This window comes from Mus pahari, chromosome 10 (assembly GCF_900095145.1).
Source record: "Mus pahari chromosome 10, PAHARI_EIJ_v1.1, whole genome shotgun sequence".
Taxonomy (NCBI): domain Eukaryota; kingdom Metazoa; phylum Chordata; class Mammalia; order Rodentia; family Muridae; genus Mus; species Mus pahari.
This window is the reverse complement of record NC_034599.1, coordinates 84,034,200-84,061,849: the sequence shown is the minus strand read 5'-3', so window position 1 is coordinate 84,061,849 and position 27,650 is coordinate 84,034,200. Positions and strand designations below refer to the sequence as shown.

Here is a 27,650-nt window from a genome sequence, read left to right as displayed (position 1 = left end):
GTTGAGAGCTGCGATTTTGACTGAAGAAGCCACTTTGCAAATTGACATCTAGGTCAGTAGGTATGGCTTCCCCGTCCCCTCCCCCCTCCCCTTTCCCCTCCCTCACTGGGTTACAATGACCACGTGGAACATGATGGGGAGGATGCCTGGTTCTGTCTCCTTTTCTGATTGAGACAAGGGCGAGGGCCCCGGAGGGCTGACAGGGAGCAGAGCTGTTTGAAGGGGCAGGCATCACAGAGAGGGAGGCAGAGTCTGAGAGTGCAGACATCTATATTTTGAATGCAGACATTTTTATTTCAGTTTTACGGGACAAGAAGAGATAATATATTCTCGGGGAAGCACACGCTGGAGAACAAGTACAGAGGCACGCAACGATTATATACAATAATCGTAAAGCAGGTGTTCACAGAAGCAGCTGGGGGCAGCTGGGGTTCCGGCGGTGATGTGGCCGGCGCTGGCAGGTGAGGAGAACAGCCTCATGTGGGGAGTTTTGGTTCAATTAGGAGCGAAGACTCATACAGACTCTCTTCGTCCAACATGAAAGATTCATCCAGTAAGTACTGAATTACCTGAAATGAGAGAAAGGAGCAATAGAATTGTGGGAAATCCCAGACTGTGGGCAATGGGGTATCTTGTGAAAATTTTCTTTTTCTTATTTCTTCTGTTTTTTTTTTTTTTTTTTTTAATTGAGACAGGGTCTTATTCTATAGCCCAAAGCTGACCTGGGACTCACTATGTAGCCCAGGTTAGCCTTGAACTTGAGACCACCCCTCTGTTCTAGTCTGCCAAATGTAGAGATTACAGGATGTACATCACCATGCCTAGTAGAAGCAAACCCTTTTGTAGGTTCAGGACACACATGTGTGAGCTACACTGTTTTGGCCTCCTCTACTCCCTGAAGGGGTCTTGTTACGTGACAAGGCTAACTCTAGTTTCGAACATGGGGTCCCTTGCCTCAGCTCCCCAAGGGCTGGCACCACCATATTTGGCGGTGTTAATCTAACTCTTCTTTCCATTTCCTCTTCCTCCTCTCCTTCTTCTTCCTCATCCTCTTCCTCCTCTTCCTCCTCCTCCTATTTTTCAAAACAAGGTTTCTCTGTGTAACAGCCCTGGCTGTCCTGGAACTCACTTTGTAGACCAGGCTGGCCTCGGACTCACAGAGATCTACCTACCTTTGCCTTCCTTGTGCTAGGATTAAATGGGTGTACCACCACAGCCAGCACAACATTGTTTTTTAAATTATGTTTGAAGATGCATTTTTTTGTGTATTTTGCTGCAATTAGAACTGCTGAGCTATACCCATAGCTCCTATATTCTCTTAATAAACAGTCTTAATAGTGATAAAGCACACGTGGTAAGAATGAGCCTTGACTGCTTTTCTTTTCTCTTTTACTTTTATTTCTTCTTTTTCAAGTGATCACTTGAGGAAATGTTTTGGGCTTAAGCAAATCAAACAATTCCCCGGAAAGGCCACTTGTTGAATCTAAGTGAAGTGTTGACAGGTGTTCACAATTCTTTCAATGTTTCAGTTTGAACAGTTCCCTACCAAGGTCCCGTGGAATGTTTACACACACGGTAGGATTAAACAGTATCATGAGATTCATCTCAGGCAGCACTGCCTTGGGGAAAGGCCTGTGTGGGCTCCCATGCCTGAGACTGAGGCAAAATGTTAGCATGCAAAATTGTGAATGGTCACTCTGGGAAATTCAGTTGTCTTCGCTCGGGCCTGTCTACTCTACTCCTGATTCTAAGTCCTTGCTGAATTTCCCGAGCATTCAAGGAGAGATCAGAGCTCTGACCTTGCAGGCGCCCTCTGGATCCAAGGTTCAGGTATTTGTCAACTTGGAAGCAAGCGTGTCTTTCTCCCTCCACAGAAACCAAGAGCAAGAAGGAAAAAGAAATGACACCTGTACTCTGTGCTTGAAAGTCTAATGATAGCTGCTTCAGGGGAAACCAAGGCCTGTTGCTTTCATCTTGGGGAAGTGACTTTGTCACCATGAAGGTCAGAAGCAGCTGGATGCTGATTGACAGTAACAGATGAAATTATTCCTATGTCTTATCAACAGCTCACAACCTGTGAGAATCTAAGAAGACGACCTTTTGTCTGGCATCACTCAGCCCTGTGGGTGAAGACAGGGTGACTTATGGCCTCATCAAATGAACTAGTCTCCTAGCTCTATCCAGGAGCTCCATGGAAGGGGATCCTTCTAGAATATATTAGTGGACTCTGCAAATTTCCGAGATGAGTGTGTGTATGAATGTAGGTATGTGTCTTTAGAGGTCAGAGGACAACCTTTTTCATCCATCCTTGTTCTCTTTGGGTCTTTGCTATACACAGTTTAGTTGGTCAGTGTGGAGGATGGAATAAAAATGGCCTCTACAGGCCCATAGGGAGTGGCACTATTAGGAGGTGTGACCTTGGAGTAGATGTGGCTTTGTGGGAGGAGGTGTGTCAGTAGGGGGCTTGAGGTCTCAGAAGGACAAGCTTGTCCAGTGTATTGCTGTCACTTCCTCCTGTCTATGGACTCAGATGTAGAACACTCAGCTGCTTCTCCAGTACGATGTCTGCCTGCATGCCACCATGCTTCCTGCCATGGACTAAACAGCCAAAACACGAGCCAGCCCCATTTAAATGCTTTCCTTTATAAGATTTGCTGTGGTCATGGTGTCTCTCCACAGCAATAAAACCCTAACTAAGACAGCCTGCGTGTCTGGAGATTTTCAGGTTTCTGAGTCCCAGTTCTAGGAGTCAGAGACTCCCATCTTGCCTTAGAAACATGGTGCTTAAGAATACACAGTGAACAGGAAACGTGACTGGATCTTATGGGCTTTGGGGATTTGAACTCAGGTCCTCATGCTTATATAGCAAATTATTTTACTCACTCAGCAAGTATTTCTCAACCTTCCTAGTGCTGGGACCCTTCAGTTCCTCATGTTGTGGTGATCCCAGCTGTAAATTATTTTTGTTGCTACTGTTAAAAATCGTAATGTCAATATCTGTGTTGACAGATGGTCTTATGTGGCTCTCATGAAAGGGTTGTTTGTCCCCAGAGAGGTTGCGATTCACAACCTCTCTGGGAACTACTGTGCTAGGCCATCTCCTTGGTCCTTAATATTCTTTTTTATTATAGGCTAAATGATGTGTGGCTGGGGATGTAAGTCAGGTGGTAGAGTGCTTGCCAGGCATGCTAGGAGTTAATCCTAGCCCTCAGGAGCTTGCTAGATGTGGTGGGAGGCATTCCCTAGGAGTTAATCCTAGCCCTCAGGAGCTTGCTAGATGTGGTGGGAGGCATTCCCTGCTTAATGGCCAGGGAACAGGAATAGGTATGGCTTCCATAAGGAACTGGCATATTTAAGCTGGAGTGTGAAGATCCTTGAAGGGATGAGGGAAGCCGCTTCGGGAAAAGGCAGAAGCCTATGCAGACAGCACCACTGTGAAGGGAAGGAGCGATCTCTTACCTTTGGCTGGGGCTCGATTTTGTAGGTCGTCTGCTGAAATTGGCGAATCTCTCGGATAATATGGGAGATCTGCGGGAAGGAGGAGGAGTTTTAGAACAGTCTGCTCTCTTGTGTTGCCTTGTGGCTGGAAAGGGTCATCGGGAGCTATCTCTGAAGTCACACTGACTCCTGGAAAACTCTGCTGGCTTTCTTTACACCAGCCACCTGTTTCCGAGGTGAAATCTGTGTGTGGGACAGCTGTGCTAATGTGTGTGTGCATGGGGCGTGTGCGTGTGCGTGTGCGTGTGCGTGTGTGTGTGCGCCTGTGTTTTAAAGAGAACTCCCTTAGTCAGGGCTGAAGATTTCCCAACACCACTACAACCAAATGTCAGGCTGCCAATCAGAGTGGGTGCCAGACACGTGGGTGTCTAATGTGTGCACGGCAGGATGCAAAGCATAAGGGCTTCCCTCCATCACCAAGATGGAGGTCTTCATTTGCGTTTGAAAGATACCCTTTTTAGTAATGTGTAAGCCCATTTTTACCTAATGGGTGCAAATAGAGGCTCTCTGGCTGGGGTGAGTGAGAGACATCGGCAGCTAGGAGTCCTGTGCCTGCTCAGAGAGGTCTCCTTAGATCCTCTCACCCTCGTGTCATGGATCTATTGGAGCAGATTTGAAATTTGCTTTCTTGGGTGGTGCTGCAGGGTGATTTTTTTCTGTAGTTACACAAAACAAGCATTTCTGTGGCCACCGAAGGGCGAGATGTGAAGGTGAGGTGGGCTTTGAGGTCAGACTCGGCTCGTCTTTGTCCATAGGTGGGGTATCTTGACCTCACCCATCCTTCCCTGTAGGGGAGGATGCTGGGTTGAAGTGGGAAAGGCAGGAAACACAGGGCTAAAGGACATGAGCGTCAGCCATGGTTTTTACTGGAGGCCTTCGAGCCAGGCGCAGACTGTGCTGGGGCAGACTGTGCTGGGGCAAACTGTGTGGTTCAGTTTGGAGTGAGTTGTGCCCCCATTCGCTCAGGGAGACTTACCATTCTCATCTTGGAGAAGTTGACCAGGCCGTCCTCTGTGTAATTGGGTGTCCCCTCCTCGATGAACACCAAGTCGGTGAGATACATCCCCAGGTAAGGGACACAAGGTGGATCGCAACTTGGAAAGAAATGGCATCCACAAAAGTTTTTTACTTAAGGAAAGGAACTTCTGCTGAGAGCAGAGCACTCTGCATGCAGATCTTGCCTGGCTAGAGGCAAAGGGGTTTATAGTTATGAAGAATCACAGGGCACACACAGGCCTTGATAGACCCCCAGCCAGGCTGGAAGGTGGGATGGATAGTATGGAGCTGCCTGGGCCCTCACGAGCAGGCTAAGAGAAGGGGTCTTATTTCAATCTCCTCCCTCTATGACCCCAAATGCCTTTCTTTACTTCTCTGGCATATGTGCAGTGGAGTCCCCCAGCTGTTCCCAGCTACCTCCTGGTTCACAGTTTTCCCACTGTTATTCTGTGTTCAGTCACCTCTGGGGAGGCCGTGCCACCCATGCCCAAGTTCCAGCAGTCACTCAGTGCGGCGTTCCCAAGACCTGTCTTCTTGTCACCTAGGTTTGAGGGCCAGAGCAGGAAACCCTGGTCCTCTGACCATTTTCCTGGAAGTGTCATCTGGAAAGGGTGGGTGATTCTCAGGGTCTGTAGTTACAAGAGATTGAGACTCTGGCGTGATGGACCAGGCCTCTGATGTGTAGCTCGGAGCATGGGCTCATGTCTGTGGACCATGGCAGCTTTCTGGTACCTTGGGAGGGTTCGGGGGGGGGGGGGAAGGAATAATGGGGTTGATGATGGAGTGAGCAGCCACTACCCTCCTCCCTTCAGCAGTTTTGGGGGACTCTTGAGATAATGCACCAAGGTGACCTCCTCTCAGCTCAGCAAAAAGAGATGCCAGAGGAATTGTTCCTCTGGCTGCTTGAAACTCTTGCCATGGTAGGGGAGTGTGAGGTACAGACCTTGAACCCATCTCCATCTCTCCTGTGCTGGGACTAAAAGTGTGTACCATCCCATGTGATTTATTGTTGTTGTTGTTGTTGTTGTTTTTGCCACTGGATCTCTCTACCTAGCCCTGGCTGTCCTGACCATGGAACCTGATTTTATTGGTACTGGGGATCAAACTCAGAGAACTAAGTAAACACTCTACCAACTAAGCTACATTCCTGGCCTAAGATATGACATTCTGAACTACCTCGGAGGTCATTAATAGATAACTAGTAAGATACAGCATTGTCCCACTGTTAAGAGTTAATCCAAATGGACCCATCAGTCACTTGGACAGGGAAATGCTTTTTAGGAAGCTGTTCCAGAGATCTTTTAGAGTGCGATGCCTACCTAAGCATGAAGCTCATCACAGTGGTCCCCTTCTTGTTCATCCCTTTGGCATGTATCATAAACTCTATAATGAACTGTATAGGTCTATATATGTCTTCTACACTGCACTATAAGTCCTGCCTGAAATTTTTAATGGAAATCACTAAGACCAGTAAGATGAAAAGTGTCCAGAGTAAGAACCCAGTGACAACATGCTGAATAAGATCCCAGGAACTTATGAACGGGGTGGGGACCCACATGGGAGAGTCACTACAAGACTCTTTGGATGGGTCACCAATTCTGCCTGAAGACTGCTGTCAGGTAATTATCTTCTGCTTTTTGTTCCTTTCCTGGTGAAACAAACTCCCCAGCATCACTGGACATGGTTTGCTCTCCATCTTCACAGGGCAGATCTGCCTTACATAAAGACCTTGGTTCCCAGAAAACCCCTGAGCACTCTGCCCTGTGCCACAGGCAGCAGAGGGTTCTAGGGGAGACACTTACACAGGTACACAGGTGACCTGAAAGGGAAGACAGTCAGGAGAGGGTCAGACAGAATGGGAGCCACGGAGACACTTAGGTAGCAGTAGTGGTTGCTGTGGATGAGGAAGCCGTGTGAAGGAGGCGGATGGAGCAACGCCCAGAGGCAGACGGACAGTTGGTGAATGCACAGGGGCAGCTTCGTATAAGCACAGTCCACAAGGGCTCCAGGGAGCCCGGGCGGAGGAGAGACGGCCGGATAGCACAGATGGGTTCAACATCTGTCTGAGGACATAAACAAAGTTGAAATGGTCAAGGCAATGGCACACTGAGCTAGTGAAGGATGGATAAGAGGTAGGGCAGAAAGGAAGCAAGAAAAGGAGGCAGGTGAGGCTGCCTGGGAAGAAAGAGTGAGCAGGGCATTCCAGCCAATGTCAAGGACTGGAGTTGTTGACTGTCCCAGGCCAATGTGCAGTCCTGGGGCTCTTACTCGCTCTGGTCAAGAGATCCCTTATGGAAGGGAAGAGAGTATTCCTGGATGTTAGAGGGGCCCAGCATCTCCAAGGCCCAGTGAGAAGCCAGCCATCCAGGATCGAGACCAGGACAAACGAGGGTGGAACCTAGAATCAACACCTGAAGAAACCATCTTTTGGGAGTAATAAAAGCAGAGCTTTGTCTTTTCAGAGCCCACATCTCATGAGTATGTGGCCAGAGTGAGCCGAGTTGTGGCTTTCTTGTCAGTGGTAACCAAACCTCATGAGATAGTACCCAAGACAGACTGCAGAGTACCAACTTGAGGACCAACACAGGTCATATTCAGGCTCTAATGCCATAGTCACATGACCTTGGCATGTGCTCCCTATCTTTTGTTTAGGAAGACAGGGTGGAGTGAGGTATCTTAGGGTTAGGTTTCACAATGTCTAGAGATGTTTCTGGTCATCCTAAGTGGAGAGGTGTTATTAACATCCCATGGAGCAAGGCCAGGGTATGCCTACAAATCCCACCATGTACCAGGAAACTCTTGAACACAGAACCATCCTGGTCCAAATGGCAACAGTCCTGGAGTTGGGAAACCCACATCCCAGGAAATGTCTATGGGGTTCAATGGTAATGGTCAGGGAGGTGCCCTGCAAACTGGAAGATGAAATTATCAACTCTTGGGAAAACTGCCTTTCTTTGATTCTAAGATGCAACTGTTAGTAATGTATGTACTTGTTTTGATGAGAATTTCTTCATACAAACAAGAAACAGCTGCCTTAAATAAACTGACTTACATATTGCTTATTGGAGTTACTAAAATGGAAAATTGCATTCAAGAATCAAGAAATCTGGCACCAACTCTATGATCAACCACAGACAGTTGCTCTGGCATTTCTCTGGTAGATAATGGAGGGCAAAGGTGATCAACTGCTGGGGTCTGGACAGTCTATAGGTTTCGTGAGTAGGTAGAGGGACAGGCAGAACTCCTGCTCGGACCCATTGTTGCATGAAGACGCCTCTGGAACTCGGGCTACAATTTTAACCACAACAATGAAGACGCAGCACTTACTTTCTCAAAGCCTCTCTGAGGTTCTTAAATCTGCCATCTGATGACACAAGCTTTTGGAGCTTGTCAAGCAAAGATTTCGTCTGGAAGGAATCAGAAGCATTTAGTAACATTCAACACACACCCAGGCCCCAAGCCCCGGGCTCTGGCCCATGATCCAACAAGCTGACCTTGGCCAGGCCACATTTGCATTTGGAGACTTTCTGTGCTTGGCAACCTCATCCCTGATCTCCTTACGAGTTAGGCTCAGTCTCTGTCATAAGCACCTCTCTTCACATATATCTCCCAGAACACCAAAGTGACCCTGAAAACGGGTGAGATCCTGAGATCTGGTGATCTAGAAGGACTTGGTGAAGAGCATATGTGTTTAGAGCAGGGAATAACTAATAAGAATTTTCATGGTCATGAGTTTTTGTTTTTGTTTTCACTGCTGGGGACAGAATCTGGGGCTTCTGATATACAATGTAAGTGCCTTGCCACGGAGGTATATGCCAGCCTTTAGGACATTTCCACAAGCTGGACAGAATGGATCTGACAATTTTTCACACCTTTACTCTGGTGGGCCAGGAATGCCATCCACGGTCAGGAATTGAGGAAAAGGTAGGCAGAGGAACAGATCATCCAAGAAGGAAAGGTTTGGGTGGAAAGGGTGACAAGCTTCGCAAAGGGTCTGTAAAATGGTCATCTAGGCCTGGGCTCCACATGAGCTGGGCAGAGGGTAAGCGCTGGGGTTGTCTGGCGAGAACAGTTGCATTCCCAGAGTGCCTTGTGCTGTCTCTGTGCTTCCTTCCCTACCTGCTCTATGGGATGTCTCTTTGAACTACTCATTTCCCTTAGTTATAAAAGGGAGGAAGGGATCTCCAGATTTGGCCTGCAAAATCCAGAATGTAGTGAGAAACCATGCCGAGGATGGCCATGCATCATAAGACCAGGAGTACTGATCAACCCCAGATGGACCAAGTCACAGGCCACAGTGTGTGCAGTCACAGAACACCGCAGCGTGGACATCCACGCTGACGGATGCTCAGTGTGTGCCCTTCGAGGGGGAAGGGAGGACAGAGATGTTGATTGATTTGGCTCCTTCGCTATAAAGAGTGGGAGCTCCGGTGTTCAGATTGACCCTGCTCAAAGCACAAACACATTCCGATCCAGTGACAGATATGCGACCCCAGAACAGAATCTACACTAAGTTACAGCATGTGACTGAGTTTCCTTTAAAACCGGCTTTCAGCACCTTGTAATGCATAGGCTAATCTCTGCCAGGGTCTTGGTGACTGTCCATACCAGCTCTCCTTATGAACGTACCCTCTCCTCTCCTTGTCCACTCACATGCAGAGAAATGACCCAGGATGGATTCAGGTCAGATGTGGGGATTTAGCAACAGATATGGGACCTTCTCAGCCTCTCTCACCCACCCTCAGCATGCACAAGAGCAAATCCCCATTCCTTAGATATTCCCTAAGGGTAATACTAGGATAGGTATGGTAGATTTTGGAAGATGGATACTTTGAAGCTATGAACATGCATACAGGCTATCTTTTTAGTGTGTGTGTGTTTGTGTGTGTGTGTGCGTGTGATTCATGAATGTATGTAAAGGTCGAAAGACATGCCTCAGGAGTCCCCCTCCTTCCATGGGCTCTGGAGATTGAACTCAGGTCACAAAGCTTACACACGAAGCACTTTACCCACCAAGCTATCTCATTGGCCTGATGTAGGCTACTTCTGTGTGGGGACCAGCTATGGCTCTGAGCAGGGCACACTTTGTTTCTTCCGCAGGCTCATGCCCACTGTGCACATGAAGACTGTCTTTGGGCTGCTGTACTCTATCCAGGATTGAGTTTGGAAGACCATGGAGCTTTCTTACCGTGTTCCTAAGCACTTGATGTGCTTAGGTTAGACCCCAGGGCCCCCACTTTCTAATGCTCCCCAGGTTGCTAGGCCCCTGGGTCTTGAAGGTCTCTGGACATCATTGGGCAGAAAAGGTAGAAGCTCTAGATATGTTACTGGAATCAAGGAACAAGCAAAGAGTCTATGTCAGGAACATTATCAAGAAGGAAGACGCTCCTGTGGCCGCCAAAATACCTTCTTTTCCTGCTTATCAAATCGAAGACATCAGTGATGAAGAATATCTCCTCCCAAAGAGGCTAAGGTATATAGGGAGCGTAAAGACTGGCTTTTGTTCCTACATATTCAGCTTCCCTTGGGTAAGGAACCACAGGAAGAATAGCATGTATTCTTGCTATCCTATAGGGTCACATTACATACTTCCTCAAGGGACAGAGATTGTTTGAAAGATGTCAGGGAAGGGAACTGAAAACAGAAAGGAGAAACACAAAATTTCAAAGAACATTTGACCTTCCTGTAGGGCTGGTCTGCATTTGGCATTGTGCTTTATCGAATCAGACTGACGTACTGAAAAGTGTTAAAGACAAGACTTGTTTCAGGGTCTTTAGGAAATGTGGCCATCTTGGTGGGTCACAAGAGTCCACAGGCTACCTGCAGAGAGATAGTGAACCTGTCTTTTGTTGGTAGGGCCATGCACATGGCCTTCCAGAAGCCATCAGAGCCAAGCACAGTGTAGGTGCACAACTACTGCATAGACAGAAAGGTTTGAGAAGCCAGCCAGCAAAAGTTGAGGCCTGGATGTGCTTCCAGAGGTACCTTTACTTTTATTAGACCAGGCCTGCTGGCTCCCGATTCTGAATGATGTTCTAGAAAGCAGGCCAGGCTGCATACACGGATTGCCAACTGCTCTTGTTTTAGACTCTCGTGAAAGAGAATGGATGATTTCAGAATGGCCATGGTTCCCATACCCCTTGACTCCATGAGGATGGTGATGCTGAGGAAATATAGCCAAGAAATACAGCATGTGCATTCTGGGAAGAGTCTCGTGGGACAGGAAGTGAAGTCCAGTCTAGGGGACCCCTGGAAAGGGTGCCATAATCCAACAGCACAAGGAGGAAGGGGTAAGATATTGAACTGGAATAGGCTCCCTATGACACAGGCTAATTCTTGACAGGCCATATTGACTCAGAAGACTTGGGGCTTCTTTAGGGTTTTGTTCAACCCCTGATTTCAGTTTATGATAGCATGTGCCTGTGTGGCCAGTTGTCCCTCAAGTCCCCATCTTTGATTCTTTCATGGATTTACTAACAATAAAGACACCACCCATGGCTCTCACCCTGATCTGGGCATCAAGTGTGCCAATGAGGAGGAAGAGGCCCGGTCTCACTGAGATGTAAAGGGGTGGTGGTCCTATACACTGCAGCTCAGTTGTGATCAGGGGCTAGAGTGCCTACAAAGCAGGGAAGGACAGAAGACGGGCACATTACAAAGCTTTCCTGGTTCGGATGCTTATCTAAGTAGGAAGATGTATGGAGCAGATGAGTGCTAGTATGGGTAAGATCACAACCTGCTGCTGGGTCAAGGAAGATAACAAGAAACAGGCAATAAAGGGAAAATGAAGGGAATATAGAATGCAAACCTAGAGAGCTGTAGAGTCTCTCTCAGCTAAAAGACCGCAGATGCCACTGTCACCTTATAGACGTCTTTAGAGGCTTACTTATTCCTGGTGGTGCTTGTCTATTCTCTTGAAGACATGTGATCCAGGGTTGGGGCACCCACCAAGTTCACCAAGGAAGTGCTGAAGTGCCTCGTAGTGTGCTTTGTTAAGAGAGACATCTCCTTATGAGCTACCCCTCATGACCCTGTGCACAGAACTTTATTGCCTCAGAAGATCCACCTTAATGCTTTTTCAGAATCGTGCTCGGTATGAACAGAGATCAAACTTAGATTTAAGATTACCAATTATCCAGTAGATGACAGTTATCTGGATGGCTGGTGAAATTGGAGTCTTAGAAGGGAATATCTTAGCTACTCTTCGAATCTTTTTTTTTTTTTTAGGTTTATTATTATAAATAAGTATACTGTTGCTGTCTTCAGACACACCAGAAGAGGGTGTCAGATCTCATTATGGGTGGTTGTGAGCCACCATGTGGTTGCTGGGATTTGAACTCAGGACCTTTGGAAGAGCAGTCAGTGCTCTTGCCTGCTTGAGCCATCTCACCAGTCTTACTCTTCAAATCTTGACTGAGAGTCTTAGGAAGTTACTGCTCTTGTATTGAAGATGTATTGGTACCAATAATTGCTGCCTTATGGCTCCCACTGTGGGATCTTAATTGCCCAAGTAGGAACTAAAGTTTCACAGGTCCCTTGCCACATCTGTGGGCTAGATATCTGGTCTTAACTGACACGGTTTTTCTGGAAATCTGAACCCTCTGCTCAGTCCTCTGTGCACACCTGCTGATTCTGGTCTCCCTGCTCACGACCCCAGCCCAGGTCCTTCTGGCAGCAGTGCCAGCTTTCTTCCGCACCTGCTTAGAAACTTTGAGCCATGTCTTTTTGAGTCGGAAGATGGCGCTGCGGTTGATGGAGGAGGTGATCTCCAGCACAGCATTGTAGTTGTGCAGGCAGCGACATATGTCGGCCACGGCCACCCACTTCTCGATGGCGCTTGCCCTTGCGTTGATGTCCTCGTTTCGGATAATTTCTGAAGCAATGAAGTTGCTGACCTTTAAGCCAATGCAATAAGATAGGAAAAAAGTATGAGGAATAAATATTGTAAAGATAATGAATCATTATTTACAGACACAATTTCTTGTTAAAAATCCCCAAACAATGAACAGGAAAACTATCAGAACAAATGCTTAATATAAAAAGGAGACAATGCCCTATAAATTAGTGATGCTCAATGGAAAAACACAATGAAGCTGAGGATGGTAGCAATCCCAGTACTTAAGAGGGCTAGGCAGGAGGATGTCAAATTTGAGGCGAGCCTGATCTTCATAGTAAGAGACCTTACCTCAATAATATAAGATTAAAAAAATGAGCAAAAAATGACAAAGATTTTTGCCACCCAAATCACAAGAGATCTATGAATTTCCTCGGAATTTAAGTTAACGAGAACCACGTAGTATGTTTCATGGGAGAAAAAGGTTATTGGAGGACATAAAATGCTTGATTAAGAACCATTCTTTCTTGCTGGGCAGTGGTGGCATGCCTTTAATACCAGCACTCGAGAGGCAGAGGCAGGTGGATTTCTGAGTTCGAGGCCAGTCTGGTCTACAGAGTGAGTTCCAGGACAGCCAGGGCTACACAGAGAAACCCTGTCTCGAAAAAAAACAAAAGCCAAAAATCAAAAAGAAACCTTCTCTAAAGCAGTTGCTATGACAGATGCCAAGAAGGGAGGTTGAATTTTATTATTTTTACATTTGGTTCTTCCTTCCTTCCTTCCTTCTTTCCTTCCTTCCTTCCTTCCTTCCTTCCTTCCTTCCTTCCTTCCTTCCTTCCTTCCTTTCTTTCTTTTTTTTTGGTTTTTTGAGACAGGGTTTCTCCATGTAGCCCTCGCTATCCTGGAACTCACTCTGTAGTCCAGGCTGGCCTCGAACTCAGAAATCCGCCTGCCTCTGCCTCCCAAGTGCTGGGATTAAAGGCATGAGTGCCACACCTGCCCGGCTGTTTATTTATTTCCGTGTGCATGTATGCATGCAGGAGGGTGGGTTGGCATATCCCACAGTACATGTGAGAACAACTTGAGGTAGTTGGTTCTCTCTTTCTACCCCGTGGGTTCCAGTATGGAACTCGGGATATCAACTTTGGCAGCAGGTTTTCCCACTGACACATCTTGTCAAAGTCATGAAAATATCTTTCCACATAGAAAACACTGGTATAAAAACCTTTTAAGAAGAAGAAGAACAACAAAAAAAGAACATTTTTTTTGTTTGTTTTAAAAAGAACAAGTCAGTGTGATTCTCCACAGGAGAGAGAAACAAAAAGAATACTTGTTAATTTATTCTACAAAGCCACCACTGCATTTATTCTAGCACCAGAGGCAGGCAACACAAGAAAGAAAAATCAGCTATCCAGTTATGTATATGCTATGGCCTGTTAGGTTTGTTCCTATAATCACTGGATTATAGGAAGGAGGAATCAGGTGACCATCTCAGCAGCTGGAGAACAAACTTTGAATAAAAATCAATTTATGAGCTGGTAAGATGAGTCAATGGTTAACAGCACTTGCTGATCCTACAGAGGACCTGGGTTCGGGTCCCAGCACCCATGGTATGCTGCTCACAACCTGTAACTACAGCTCTAGAGGATTCCATGCCTTCTCTGGCCTTGGTCAGCATCTTCATGAATGAGGCACACAGAAATATCCACAGGTATACACACATAAATGTTAAAAATAAATAAAAATAAAAAAGTCAACATTCATGGTAAAAATTATTGGCATTCAAAGAGTAGAAAGGGATCTTTTTTTTTTTAACTTTATCTCCTCTTACACAGGAGAAGATTAAAAGTTTTTCCTGTTAAAGCAAGAACAGGGCCCACAGTCTCCATCTGCATTCCACATTGTCCTGGTGAGAGCTGGGGTTGACTGAGGCACCAGGGTACAAGTGTGGGTGGTGGGTGGCTCCTTCTGTTTTGCATCCTGGATGCATGCCTGTCTCCCCCAAGTCTGGTCCTAGCGCTGGAGATTCTAACAAGCACCAGTCAATAGAACAAAGACATTAGAGGCAAAGGAATAATAAGAAACTGAGACCGAAGTGAGTCGAGTTGGCCCTGGCTCCACAGCTGAGAGCGGGCCTACCCTCCACTCTGATGGCCTTACCAATGAAAAGCCTGGCAGAAAGGCACCGTGGCAGGCAGGCATACTCACATGGTTGAAGTGTTTGGTGGTTTTCATAATGTAAGGTGTCCTTTCATACTTCTCCATCTTCATCCAGCCCTGGCCAAAGAACTCTCTGCAGGAAGGAAAAAGGTGGGGTATAAGAGGATAACTGGATAAAATAACTGCAAACCAGTTCCAAGCAGTGTGTTGTGGCACAGGGGACCTCACGCATAAGCCACAGACTGCCCACGTTGCTAAGTGACCAGTAGAGGTGCTTCAGTGACGTCCCATAGACTGGTGAAGCTTTGGGGAGGTAACATCTGTGAACATACATCTTGCTCTTGCTACCAGAGGGAGGCAGGAGTAATATTGCTTCCACATCCTGGAGGTTTGGAAATCTCCAGACCAACCTTGTCACCAGGTCAGGCTACACTCATGTCTGTGAGGCTATGAACATGCCTCTGGAAGGCAAACTAAATGCACTGAAGGCCCTGATGATCTGTGGCCTCAGACATGGTGACACCAATGTTGAGAAATTGTTACATAATAATTATTGGCAATTCAGAGAAATGCCTTGTTTGGGAGGAAATTTAGTTTAGCTTTAAAAATAAAAATGAAAACAGAAAGCCATCTTAACTTAGAATGCATGGCTAAGGACATGAACAGTGTCTACAAATGCATGCTGGCTCTTAGGTAAAGAGAGAGACATAAAATTGTGTAATGACAGGGAAAACCAGGGTGACTAAAGACAGGAGAGGGCAGACAGAAGCAGGCCTGAGGCTTCATCAAAGTCTAAGGCCATTCCCCAAATTTGTTCCTAGGACTTGTATACACACACACACACACACACACACACAGAGAGAGAGAGAGAGAGAGAGAGAGAGAGAGAGAGAGAGAGGTAGAGAGATAAACATACACACACACACATATACATACACACTTATGCCTATGTGCAAATAAACATGGACTCTTTCTGCAATCCCAGAAAGAGGATTCTAAATTAGAGATCCTTCCAGAAGAGTGTGTGCATGGGGAGAGAGGGACGTGCTTACATGTGAACAGGCAATGAAGGAGCCAGAGAGAAGAGTTCTTTCCAAGCTTTGGAGAGTTCACACAGCTAAAGTCAGAGATATGCTGGGGAAGGAGGAAGAGGGAGAGGAGGCCGCAGCCATACCCACTTACTCATAAGGAATACTCTTGAAGACAAGGTGATCCAGTAGGGTCAGCTGCTCTGCTATCTCCAGGGCTGGGTGGCTTTCGAAGGGCTCAGTCTTCACACCCTCCGTCTGAGGGAGCAAGGTCAGAGTCAGGCTCATGGAATGATGCCTATGGGCTTTTGATACTTTCCTGAGAGGAATCTCCTCTGGGTTCTGGTGGGTGGTTAGGTTGTCCATGAGGAAGCTGGTACCCTCTGCTTGTTGCACCGTGTGTGTGTGTGTGTGTGTGTGTGTGTGTGTGTGTGTGTGTCCTGTGCTCCCAGAGTACTCTCCCTGGAGGAGGAGGTGGTTACCTACTCTGGAGGGAGCCACCATTACACATGTCGGAAGGAGGCCACAGACTGCCCAAGATGTTCAGATGAGTAGCTGGGCTGGGATGCAAGCTTGGGGTATCTGATTCCAGCTGCGATGGACCACTTCCTCTGGGTTCTGCCTGGTCCCAGGCAGGTTCAACACAATTTTTCTTTGAACTTCATTGGCAGCTGTGGGGTCCTGAGTATGAGTTGTACTAGAGGCACTATTCCTGTCTTGTGAGCAGAAGACGGCTGTCTGGCCCAGTCCTCAGCTACTGTGTCCCTGACTTAGGAGGTTCACTGATGGATACTGCCTTTAAGATTATCTGTCACCTGGGCCTCCTTGACCTGGGGACAACCCTTAGGAAAACATTAGTCAGGGACTAATGGCAGAAGTTAGATGAGGGTGAACACAGGGAGGCTGGTGTGCTCAGGAGTGTAGGAAGGCCTTAGGCCTGCTGGATTTGGGAGTTGGGAGTGGGAAGGGGGGCAAACTATGCTGTTGTTGGAAGGAGTAACTCACTGAGGGGTGAGTCAGATTAAAGGCTTCAGTACCTTGGGGCCAGCTGGGTCATACAAGAGAAGAGGGGAGGGCTCTCAGGTAGAATTAGCTTAGAGTTGGGCTTGCCAGCCATTCCAGATTGGTGCTTCCTTACACTCACTCTACCTCATCCACAAGTTCCAGAAGCTGGATGAGTGCCCAAGTGGCCCATCTACACAGATCAAAGGGAAGTGGGGTCCACCCACATGCAGAGAGCATGCCATTCCTTGAGGCTGAGTGTTCTGCTGCTCCCCTCCCCCCCCACTTCTTCTGCCATTCTTCTGCCATTACTGAGGTCTATACTGCCAGGTTTGCAGTAGACACTTAGGACAGGGACAGGCAGGTCTGCAAGCAGAGTCCAGGCTCAGGGGGCTTCACAGAGCAGGGACCTCATGGAATAACAGATTCTCTATGGTAGCAGATCAGGCGTGGGTATTTCCTGGCAATCACCAGGGCAGAGAACAGAAGCCCAGGTGCAGGGGTGTGGGAGGGAGGAGCATAGTACCCTTGGAGGAGGGGATGGGTTCTCAGGCAGGCAAAGGGGATGTGGGCGTGAGGAGAGAAAGGCTTTGGGTGGCTGGGTTGTAGGGCAAGACCTCTGTGGTGGCATTTCTCTTGTGTGCTCTTTGGGATGGATCCTCCAAAGATCCAAAGGTGGGTCCCTCCCAAAGGGCTCCAGGGAGCCCTCCAAAGGTGGGCAGCTTAGCCTTGGGGATGGGACCTCTGAAGGTGGGCAGATTAACTACAGTCACTCCTGAGGGTTCTTTGCAAGTGTCTCCAGGCTGGGTTCAGGATGATGGAGCGCTGAGGCTCACAGAGGAATCTGGGAGGTCATGCTGGGGTGTGGCCCAGTGGTCCAGTGGTTCTAGGTGCTTCATAGAGCCAGCCTTCTCCACTCTTTGATATTACCCAGGGACAAAGTGGCTTTGGAAGTAGTCAGAGTGACAACTTCTGTCACCTTCCAGAAGGCTTGTGAGAAATAACGTGGCAAGCCAATTTTCTCCTGCCCACTGAGGCTGTTGGTCTCCATTAAGCTGGACCTGTCACTCAAAGGCTTTGGGAATCTGTCAAGGATTGGGACAGGTGGAGTAAGGGCTTAATGGCCTTTTGTTCTAGAAGAGCCCCAGAACATTTACAAAGGAAAAGGGCTCTTGTACTCAGGAAGTGTAAACATTCCAGCCAGGCCCCTATTGGCAAACAGCAGCACAGGGTATTCTCCATGCTGGGGACGTGGTGAGGAAGGCTATTTCAGTATCCTGAACCCAAAGGATCAGTCTGCAACAAGTGGCACTTGGATGCCACCACCTTCCCTGCCTTAGTGGGGGGAGGGTGGGCAAGATGTTGGGGGGATGCTCCAGGGAGCACCAGCCATACAGAGTTATTCCTGGGCCAGAATGTGGGTAGAGTACTGTGCTTTCATAGGTGGTGGGTGAGGAGAGGCAAGAGGAGCTCGGGTCCAGAGCTCCAAGTCATTACACTGGATACTACTGATATACAAGTGGTCACTGGCCAGCCTGGAGCTGAACTGGAATCATACTGAGTCCAACTCTGGGGTGGTTAGTGTGAGTCTGTCTTGAGCATCTCCAACCATCAGAATTCAGTGGCCAGGAGCTTTGGATCGGTTCACAAAGGCATTCTGAATGTTCTAGCCACACGGTGGAAGCACTCGAGGCCTGTTCCCTTCTGGCACATGAATCCACCCCTAGCTCATTCGAGGCCCGTTCCCTTCTGGCACATGAATCCACCCCTAGCTCATGCGAGGCCCGTTCCCTTCTGGCACATGAATCCACCCCTAGCTCACGCTCTTCCATGGCGAGCACAACTCTCTCTCTCTCGTGGTCCTGTCGTTTCAGGGTGGGTTCAGTGAGCACACCGCGGCTCCTCAGGATGAGGCGCTGTGGTACAGGGCTTGAGTTTTTCCTTTGGGATCAGCGGCACCTGACTATGAACAGCTCTCCTGCCTACCACTTCCCTCTCACAACTCTGAGTGGGTGGGTTAGGTCTCTGTGCCTCCGTTGCCTCGTTTGTAAAAAAGGGGTAATGATGCAAACTTTCGACCTCACTGACAAGTGGATCCGGAGTCTTTCAGAATCTAATGTTCTCTAGCACACAGGTATCCATCAGAAGACCCTCCTTAAGAAGTATGAAAGGGGGGGAGATGAGGAGGCATGGTGGATGAAGAACAGTGGCAGTGTTACTAGTTAGATATTGCTCTCAGTTAAGGAGCAACTTCCTAGGTGCTTGTCTAGAAACTCTGCCAATGTAATGAATTTACAATGAGGCTATCAGGGTGGGTCAACATTACTGATGTCCTTGTAAGATGAGAAGTAGGGATGCAGTGGACAGAGACACGTACACAGAAGGAAGACAACACAAGGACACAAGAGGCAATGGTCCCAGGACTGTTCTGGGTGGTTTTGTGTGTCTGTTTGATGTTAAGTTAGAGTCATCAGAGAGGAAGGAGCCTCAGCTGAGAAAATGGCCCCATGAGTCCCAGCTGTAAGGCATTGTCTCAATTAGTGCTCAGTGGAGGAGGGACCAGCTCAGCAGGAAAGCAGGCTGAATAAGTCAGGGGAACCAAGGCAGTAAGCAGCACCTATTCATGGCTCCTACACCAGCTTCTGCCTCAAGGATCCTGCCTCAAAGTTCCTGTCTCGATTCCCTTTAATACGGAAGTGTAAGCTAAATAAACCCTTTTCTTCCCAACTTGCTTTTTGGTCACAGTGTTTCACCACAGCCACAGAAACCCTAAGACAATGACTGGAGTGGGCTTAGTCTAATGCTGCTTGTATTACCTTAATTTGGGTCCCCCAAATTGCACAAGAATCTGCACATCTGGAGGAAGGAGAAGGAGATCCACTATGCCAGGAGAAGGTGGAGGAGAGGGGGGATGCCACACTGGAGAAGATGCAGGACAGAGCATAGCTACCATGTAGGAGCCAGGAGAGAGCGGTCCTCAGAGGGCTGCCTGATTGGGTCCAGTGCATCAAAGATTGAATATAGATTTTAGTAAGTAATGACTTGGGTATATTGGAAGGAGGTGGATTAGCCACATGGAGGTTAGGAAGTGGCCCAGTCATTGAGCTGTTTAAGGCATATAAAAATATAAAGGCTGTGTGTATGTCTTTCATTCAGGAACCCAGAACACTGGGGCAGGCAGTGAGGAATGTGCCAGCACTGCCAGGATCTATTTGAGGATTTAATTGGAAACTGCTACAAAGGACCTTGGAGACATGAACTGTATTGTTTCAGCCAGGAGGTAAGGGTACACAGGGTTATTAGCATCTGGCAGAGGCAAGTAAGGGTCCTCCTGTAGAGCTCTCTCTCTCTTGAGAGCATAGACCTGCATACATCTTCACTTCAGATTTCCAGGATCCAGGATAGGGAGGAGGCACCCTTGCCTAGTTTGTGCTACTTTGTCACAAAGCCACAGGAAATGGATGCAACTGATGATTGTGCTAGGTCAGGGGGGTCATGAAGTAATGAAGGTGAGGAGGATGTTGCCTTGGTGATCAAATGAGATGGACATCCTGCTTACCATCAGTATGACTTCTTCCAGCATGCTATGTTGTTCAGTTGTTTCTTCTAGGGTCAGAGTCCTAGGGAGAGGAAATCATGTGAGTCCCAGTATACCTCTCTGGTAGATCTTCTCTACCCGGCCTGTCTTCTACTCCTCTGATCCTTGCTTACTGCCTTCTCCCAGAAGCACTGTCTCTCTCTGCTCCCCACCCCCATCTCTCTCTGCTTTACTGACTTATTCCTGATTGTTCTGTCTGGGAAAAAGGCCCTCCCTTAGCCTCTGAGTTCCCTATACTCTGTTGTGTATGTATGTGTCAGGACCTAGAGAGGTATAGGCAGGGAACTCTGAGGTCAGGCTGGGCCTGTGGCAGGTACTTCTGTGTGCACATTGGAATGATGGGATACACATGATGAAGTAGTATCAGACTTGGAGGACCAGAATGGACAGGAGATATTTCTCGATGGGATACCCCTCAGGCCTGGCTTGATCAGAGATAAGGTGACACAGTAGAATGGAGTCCCAGGAGCCCAAGAGAGGATTGTGTTCATAGAAATGAGGGAGGTTGGGGCCAGACAGACTAGAGTGAGTCCTAAGCATTAGTGGAAAGTGAGGATAGACCTCTCCATCCCAAGTCAATCCAAATCAACACTTGCTGTTATAGGACACATGGGCAAGACATATGAGAAGATTTGGGGTGGATAGAGTGGTAGGCTCTTGGTGGCAGACCAAGGGCCAGGCCTAGGGTGTGCACGGAGAAGCAGGGACAGGTCTTTAGGGATTGTCTGGAGGGAGAACTCTGGAGATCAGCCCTGGGAACCAGTGACATCCCAACAAATAGACACTGTGAGAACTGGCTCTCTTGAGGACTCACAGCGAAAGAAGGCCCACTGGACACGGTTCTCTGAGTTCCCAGGAGAACCTCGAGGGAGACTGCAAGAGCCTGGGTCTGTTTGTGTGCACGAGTATGTCTGTTTACAGGTTCTTTCTATATATGTCTATTTCTCTCTGTCTTCCTTCCTTCCTTTCTCTCTTTCTCTTTCTACACACACACACACACACACACACACACACACACACACACACACAGAGAGAGAGAGAGAGAGAGAGAGAGAGAGAGAGAGAGAGAGAGAGAGNAGAGAGAGAGAGAGAGAGAGAGAGAGAGAGAGAGAGAGAGAGAGAGAGAGAGAGAGAGAGATTTGTAGATGAGGAAGGGCCTATGATATCTTAGGGCTGTGAGTATGGAGAAGTGATGAGGCCTGTGGCTGGAGACTTGGGTTGCAGGAAGTACCTAAGCTGGCTTTGGTAGGAAGTCTGGGGAAGATGCAATGACTGGGGTGTAGAGGTGGCTGGCTGGTGGTAAGGAGAAGAATCCTCCCCAGGTTGGGCTGGAGAAGCCAGCCTGAGTGGGAACAATGAGAGGGGGGTTGTAGGCTGCTGGTCCACCCACACCACTTACCTTCTGAGAACCTGCAGAAGCTATATGCACCATCTTACTTAAGCCTTACTACACCCTTGAAGCCAGCATTGTCCACCCATTTTACAGAGGAGAAAATGAGGTTTGGTTAAGGGCATTCCTCTGGTCAATAGTGAGTCACACTGGCTGAAGTAGCTCGGCTTTGGACTAAGTGAACCCTGACCTCTGCTAGAGAGGCAGGCTGGGAGTCAGACACAGCACATGTCTGAGGTCCAAACAACTTAACTGAGTTTAAACCAATAGATATTTCTTGAATGCCTACGAACACTGTCCAATAGAACCTCTATAGTGAGGAGAGGGGATGGCCCATGCTAAGACAGGGGCCTCTAGTCAACTGAAGCTCTAGGGATTGAAAGATACAAGTTTATTATATTCAATTCTAGAGCACTGAGATTTAAATAATTGTATGTAGGTAGTACCTATCATATTGGATAGGTGTTAGCCGCCGTCGACATACTTGGAGAAGTGGTACAGTCTCCACACCCAAGCCCAACAGAGTCTCATGTGGTCCTGGAAGGCTTTACAACGGAGCCAAGGATGATTCTGAACTTCTCATCATTCAACCTCCCAAGTGCTGGGATTACAACTTGAGAGATGGGATCGCAGACATGCACCACCATACTCAGTTTATGTGGTAGAGCAAGAATTACCCCAACTGAGCTATGTCCCTAGCTACATCCAGGCCTGGTGAGGGGTGGGAAGAAGAGAGAGAGCAGGAAGTCCACACAGCACTCACTCCAAGCCTGGCTGCAGAGTACGGTTCATGGCTCCGAGATTTCTGGGGGCCTATATCTACCCTAATACATCTCCTGCCCAGGCAGGCTACTATGGAGGTACAGGGCAGGGCCCTGTGCCAGGTTACCCCCTTACCTGATGATGTTGGCTGCTGCCTTTCGCTCTTGGGTCAGAAGGTCTGGGTCATGCATGACCTCCTCCAAGAAGCAGATCACCCTGTATTTGAGCGTATCGTCGGTATCAAAGTCCTGTGGGAAGATGGGCATGAAACTCTGGCTGTAGTTACTCTGCAGTACTTTAGGGCCAGGCTGCAGGACAGAGTTTCTATGTCTGCCCCTGGTGGCTGCTCTGCTTTTCTATCTTGTCACTATTTCCTGGAAGGCCACAAGTGGGGTTTCCAATGTCCTGGGCATAGGGTACTGGGACAAGACCAAGATCATCTCTCAATTGTTGTACTCCTGAGTCAGGCGGCCCAAGCCTACCTGTACTCTAGCTCTAGCCAGACAGGCCCCTTGTCTTCTTGACTGTCCTTGCTTTTCTTCCCTGGGGAACTCAAGCAGGCCCTCCTGGGAAAATGGGGATTCCTTTTCTCCTGTTGACCCACTGTCTGCTCTCACTTACTGACACCGGGAGGCAATGGTTCCTGAGGCAGAGTCTCACGCACCTGGGTGTGCTTGGTGACCCAGTGGCGGAGCACATTCAACACTCGATTGGTGGCAGCTCTGCGGATCACAAACTCCTTGTCGATATTTCTCTGGTCAGAGGAAAAGCCTGATGGTGCAAGTGGTAGAGAGAGAAAAGGACAGGAAGTTGAGCTTACTTCTCCGGCATGATTCATCTGAGGGCCTTGGAGGGAAACACTTAACTATGTTCAGACTCAAAATGAGAGACCATAAAGCTCCTCAGCACCCAAACTCTGCCATACCTCTTCCAACTAGATGGTTCAGGAAGCTTCCCCCAACAAGATTATATAGGGTACCTGAGACCAGAGTTCTCCAGGAACCCCCTTCTAGCCTTTGGAGTGCAACCATTGCTGTGGAAGTGATGTTCTTGGCCTGGAGTAGAATTTGGCCAAGGACTAAAGGGGACTTGGTAGGGAGAAGGGGACTCCAGGATGGCAATACAGCACTGGTAGGGCCTGCAGGGAGAGTAGGTAGCAGCAGTTCAAAGTGGATGGAGCGGAGGGTAAATCTAGGGGTACATGCGTGTGTGTGTGTGTGTGTGTGTGTGTGTGTGTGTGTGTGTNTGCATGTGTGTGAGTGTGCGTGTGTGTGTGTGCGCGTGTGCGTGAGTGTGTGTGAGTGTGTGTGCACGTGTGTGTGCGTGTGTGTGTGCGCGTGTGTGCGTGTGTGTGCGTGCGTGTGTGTGTGTGTGTGTGTGTGTGTGTGTGTGTGTGTGTGTGTCGGATAAGCTAAGGCTGCCCTTTAAGGGATGAGCCACATAGCTCAGACTTTATTCCACTGTTGATGGAAGGTGGAAAACAAAGGGTTCATCTAAAACACACAGTTGTTCCGGCTGCAGGTCTCGGTGTGCAGAGCCTTGCTGGTACAGAAAGAAGGGCCCCATCTTAGTCTCCCAAAGAGGAACGGTCAACAGGGTAAATAACAGAAAGCAAGGCTTCATGTCCAGGGAGTGAGGATAGCTTGCTGGAGCAGGAAGCTCTCCAGAGGCAGTGTATGTGGACTTACCGTGGCCTCCACAATGTACATCAAACACCTGAGGAAGGGCAGGTCCCATACCTTTAGCTGTGACCCCTGGCACAGGACCATGGAGAAGGAGAGGACCCATAAGCAGGGATGTGCACACACCTGTGTTGGCCAAAGACATCCTTCGAAAGACCTCCTTGTTTGAGGGGCCTTCATTGGCTCCTGCAGTCGCTATGGCAAAGGCAGAAGTAGCTGAGAGAGTGCTGCGGTTATTGTCCACCAGATCGCGACACGTGGTCATCAGGACTCCGTTGTTGTAGTTAAAGAATGGGAACTCTGTGGAAAGGAGAGAACTGGTCCTCAGCCATTTCCCAGTCCTTTTAGGCAGGCAGTCATTCAAACAGCAGGAAAACAGCCCAATCTCAAAAGCTCAGGGCAGGAAAGGGGCTCAAGGGGTGGTGTGTGTGTGTGTTCTCTGTAAGAGTCATGCCACAGTATACCTAGGACTGTCCCAGGCCATAGAGGCTTATCTAATCCTTTGCTGATTAGAAGACTGGGATTCACCCGTCTTCGGCCTAGACCTGCTTGAGAAAAGCATCATGAGCTATGTTGTGCTTTCATTGTACAAGGATCTGACACACAGCCCGCTCAAAGTCTGACGTTCAGAATTCATGTTGACAGGGTTACGGGCATGGTGGGATTGAGGTAGCATTGGACTTGGGTTGGAATTCTTCCCACCTCTCACTGGCTGTGTGACCATGGCCACTCCTTCAACTCTGGAGGCTCAGGGATCTCCTTAGGACAGTGAGGATACATCCAAAGTGGTTATACAAAGGAGATCACAGAAGAATGTACAAAAGGCTCTATGAACAAGGAGACCTACTGATGGTAATAATGATGACAAATAGCCATGAGGCTCAACTCCAGCAGTCTTTGCTTCATTTCACAGGAGTGTGGAAGGCAACCTACATCGTCACAGTGAAGTAGCACTCCTTGAGGCGTGACGGACAACTGGTCTTGCTTTAAAAGCTCAGAGCTATTCTTTTCCTTTTTCCTTCCCTCCCCTCCCCTCCCCTCCACTCCCTTTCCTTTCTTACTCTGAGATGTCTCCCCTCCTTCTCTCTGAGATCAACTCTCTCTGTGTCTCTCTCTGTCTCTGTCTCTCTGAGAGTATCTTATTCCTCTCTCCCTCCACTCTGTTGAAGACAGCTCTCAGTAAGTTCCGAGGCTGTCCTGAACTCTCTCTGTAGCCCAGGCTGTCTTGGCACCCTCATTCCCCTGCCTGGGGCTCTCGAGTATCTCAAGTGCTGGGCTTACTTACAGGAGTCCCTCACAGCTGGGTTTCAATGCTCATTTCTGAAAATGGTCTCTCTGAGATCTACTGCCATGTCTGAGAAGCCAGGAGGGGCTACAGGGTGCTCAGGTAGCTTTTCTCTAAAGCTGGGCAGCTTCACTTCTTACTGGGTTTCTTTCCAGGTGCAGCAGCAGGGGATTCTGGGATTTGGGCTCCCCCGTGAATATGGAGCAAGAACTTGAAAATAAATGGCAAGTTTCCATTCTTTGGGAGGCAAACAGATTGTCCTGGTAGCTGAGGGACCCTGAATCCTCTCCCACCCTTGGATGTCCCATAGCCCTCCTGGGGGTACAGTAGTGTTTATGGGGACCAGAAACTAGGTAGACTGCTCAAGAATCCTGCAGGATTGTGAGTCTGAAATATGAGTGGGCAGAACCACTATCTTCCAGAGTCTTGGCCCCCATCCCTGATGGTAGGGATAGAACCTTAAGTATGTTAGGAAAGCACTAGAACAGTGAGCCACTCCCCAGCCTTGCTTTCCTTAGTTAAAGATAAGAACAACCCAGGTTCTCTTCACGCATATCGAAAGGATGAAAGAGCCCACCACAAAACCTGAACCATGAGATTCCAGGAATCCTTTCTGCCATGAGCTCTCTCCTGTGTGAGAGCCCCAGCTGCTGGGTCATTGGTTAGACAATGCAGTCCTGCCTGAAGTTGGATTGACTTCACAAGTTGAAGACCAGGGCCTACCCAATGTCCCAGCACCCATATCCCTTACATCCCTGGGCGCTATCAAATAGAATAGTCACTGGCCTTAGGGGTCATTCATAGAACAATGGCAACACTAACACGCCTCTTCCCTCCCAATCACCTTCAGTTCCACACAGGGGGACACACCTGTGATGGTTCTGTTTAAGAACGACTTCGGTGTTGGTGGAGATTTAACTGGCGACACTTCTGTGTTGTCTTCATCACTGTGGTTCTGGTCGCCATCAGACTCTCCTTTCAGGATGTCAGAGCCTGGGGGGGGGGGAATAGAAAGATGCACAATCTTCTCAACTGCTCACTGATGGGAAGCCTCACGTCTATCATTCGTTAAAGCAAAGCAGACTAAGTTAACAAGGGTCTAGTACCCTGGATGAAGACTGTTCAACAGTTTAATCGCCACAGGCTTCATCAGACCCTCTCACATGCTTATAGATGTTGTGGGCCTCCAAGATGGATTTTCCTTTACCGAGACTTCTACAGATGTAATGGGCACACCTAGGTTCTTGTTAGAATGCAGATTGTGGAGCCTGGAAATGTAGCCCAGTAGTACAGTGCTTGCCTAGACTAGCATGGTTAAGCCTTGGGTTCAATCATCAGTGGTAGAGGAAGGGGTAAGGTTGAAGTACAGCTCTTGTCTATGAGGAACAGGGAAGTCTGTATTTCTTTCCTTCATTTTTTTGAATCCGGTTCTCATGTAGCCTAGGCTAGCTTTGGACTTGCTGTGTAGCTAAGGATGATCTTGAACTTCGTATTCTCTTGCACCTACCCTCTAAATTCTGGGATTACATGCATGTACCAACCGCACCAGGTATTATATGGTGCTAGGGGTTGAATATATAGGGCTTTGTCCCAGGCAAGCACACACTCTCTCTTTTTAATTGAAAATATTTTTTTCCATAAAACACATTTTGATGATGGTTTCTTTCCAACTCCTCCCATATTCTCCCCACCTCCTTGCCCACCCAAATCACCCCCTTCTTGCTCTCTCTCATTAGAAAACAAACAAATGTCTAAATACCACAAATAAATAAACAAAAACAGGTTAGGAAAACACAATCAGAAAAAAATAAAGGACAAAGGAAAAAACCACGAGAAATACATACAGACTCAGAGACACATGTTCTGTCAGAACACAGTCCAAAGAATGATCTCATGGTTAACAATGCCTTGGGGAACTGTAAGGGAGGCTCCAAGGAGGGAGGGGGCGAGGAGCTTTTACCTCAAGTGCATTTCGTTCCCTGAATTGTTCTTGCCTGTGATTTTATGCCACCTGTGACAAACATTTACATTCAGTTCATAAGACATGTTTGTTGGACGTCAGGACATAGCTATAGAACCCAGTCTGGTGGGAGGATGTGCTGAATGCGGTCCTCAGTGTGTCCTGAATCTGGATATGGCGTTCTGCCTTGCTATCGTGCTTTCCCAGATAGAATCTTTAGTACTTGCTAGGCAATTATGTTTAAATAGGGGCTGCCATGAGAAAGTTCCGGGAAGGGCTACTCTGTTAATATCTAGTATGTGCTTACTCATGCCTATTTACATGCTTTTCTGATTGTGTTCTCTGAACTCAGGCAGCCTTCCTTGGATCATTCTTCTTCTTCTTCTTCTTCTTCTTCTTCTTCTTCTTCTTCTTCTTCTTCTTCTTCTTCTTCTTCTTCTTCTTCTTCTTCTTCT

At 48.0% G+C, this 27,650-nt stretch overlaps 1 protein-coding gene across 2 annotated transcripts in view; it reads right to left on the bottom strand.

The window, feature by feature from the left end:
• Positions 1-251: 251 nt before the first annotated feature.
• Positions 252-27,650, bottom strand: part of Rasgrf1 (Ras protein specific guanine nucleotide releasing factor 1) — a 110,293-nt gene continuing 82,894 nt past the window's right edge. For both annotated transcript variants that reach the window (XM_021206938.2, XM_021206939.2), the window contains exons 16-27: positions 26,106-26,228; positions 24,077-24,250; positions 22,933-23,039; positions 22,404-22,516; positions 20,078-20,138; positions 15,671-15,774; positions 14,537-14,621; positions 12,192-12,389; positions 7,822-7,901; positions 4,475-4,592; positions 3,460-3,528; positions 252-569 (exon numbers count right to left, since the gene is read on the bottom strand). In XM_021206938.2, the coding sequence (XP_021062597.1) occupies positions 477-569; positions 3,460-3,528; positions 4,475-4,592; positions 7,822-7,901; positions 12,192-12,389; positions 14,537-14,621; positions 15,671-15,774; positions 20,078-20,138; positions 22,404-22,516; positions 22,933-23,039; positions 24,077-24,250; positions 26,106-26,228 (1,325 nt within the window). In that variant the 3' untranslated portion in view covers positions 252-476. The remainder of the gene's footprint in view (positions 570-3,459; positions 3,529-4,474; positions 4,593-7,821; positions 7,902-12,191; positions 12,390-14,536; positions 14,622-15,670; positions 15,775-20,077; positions 20,139-22,403; positions 22,517-22,932; positions 23,040-24,076; positions 24,251-26,105; positions 26,229-27,650) is intronic.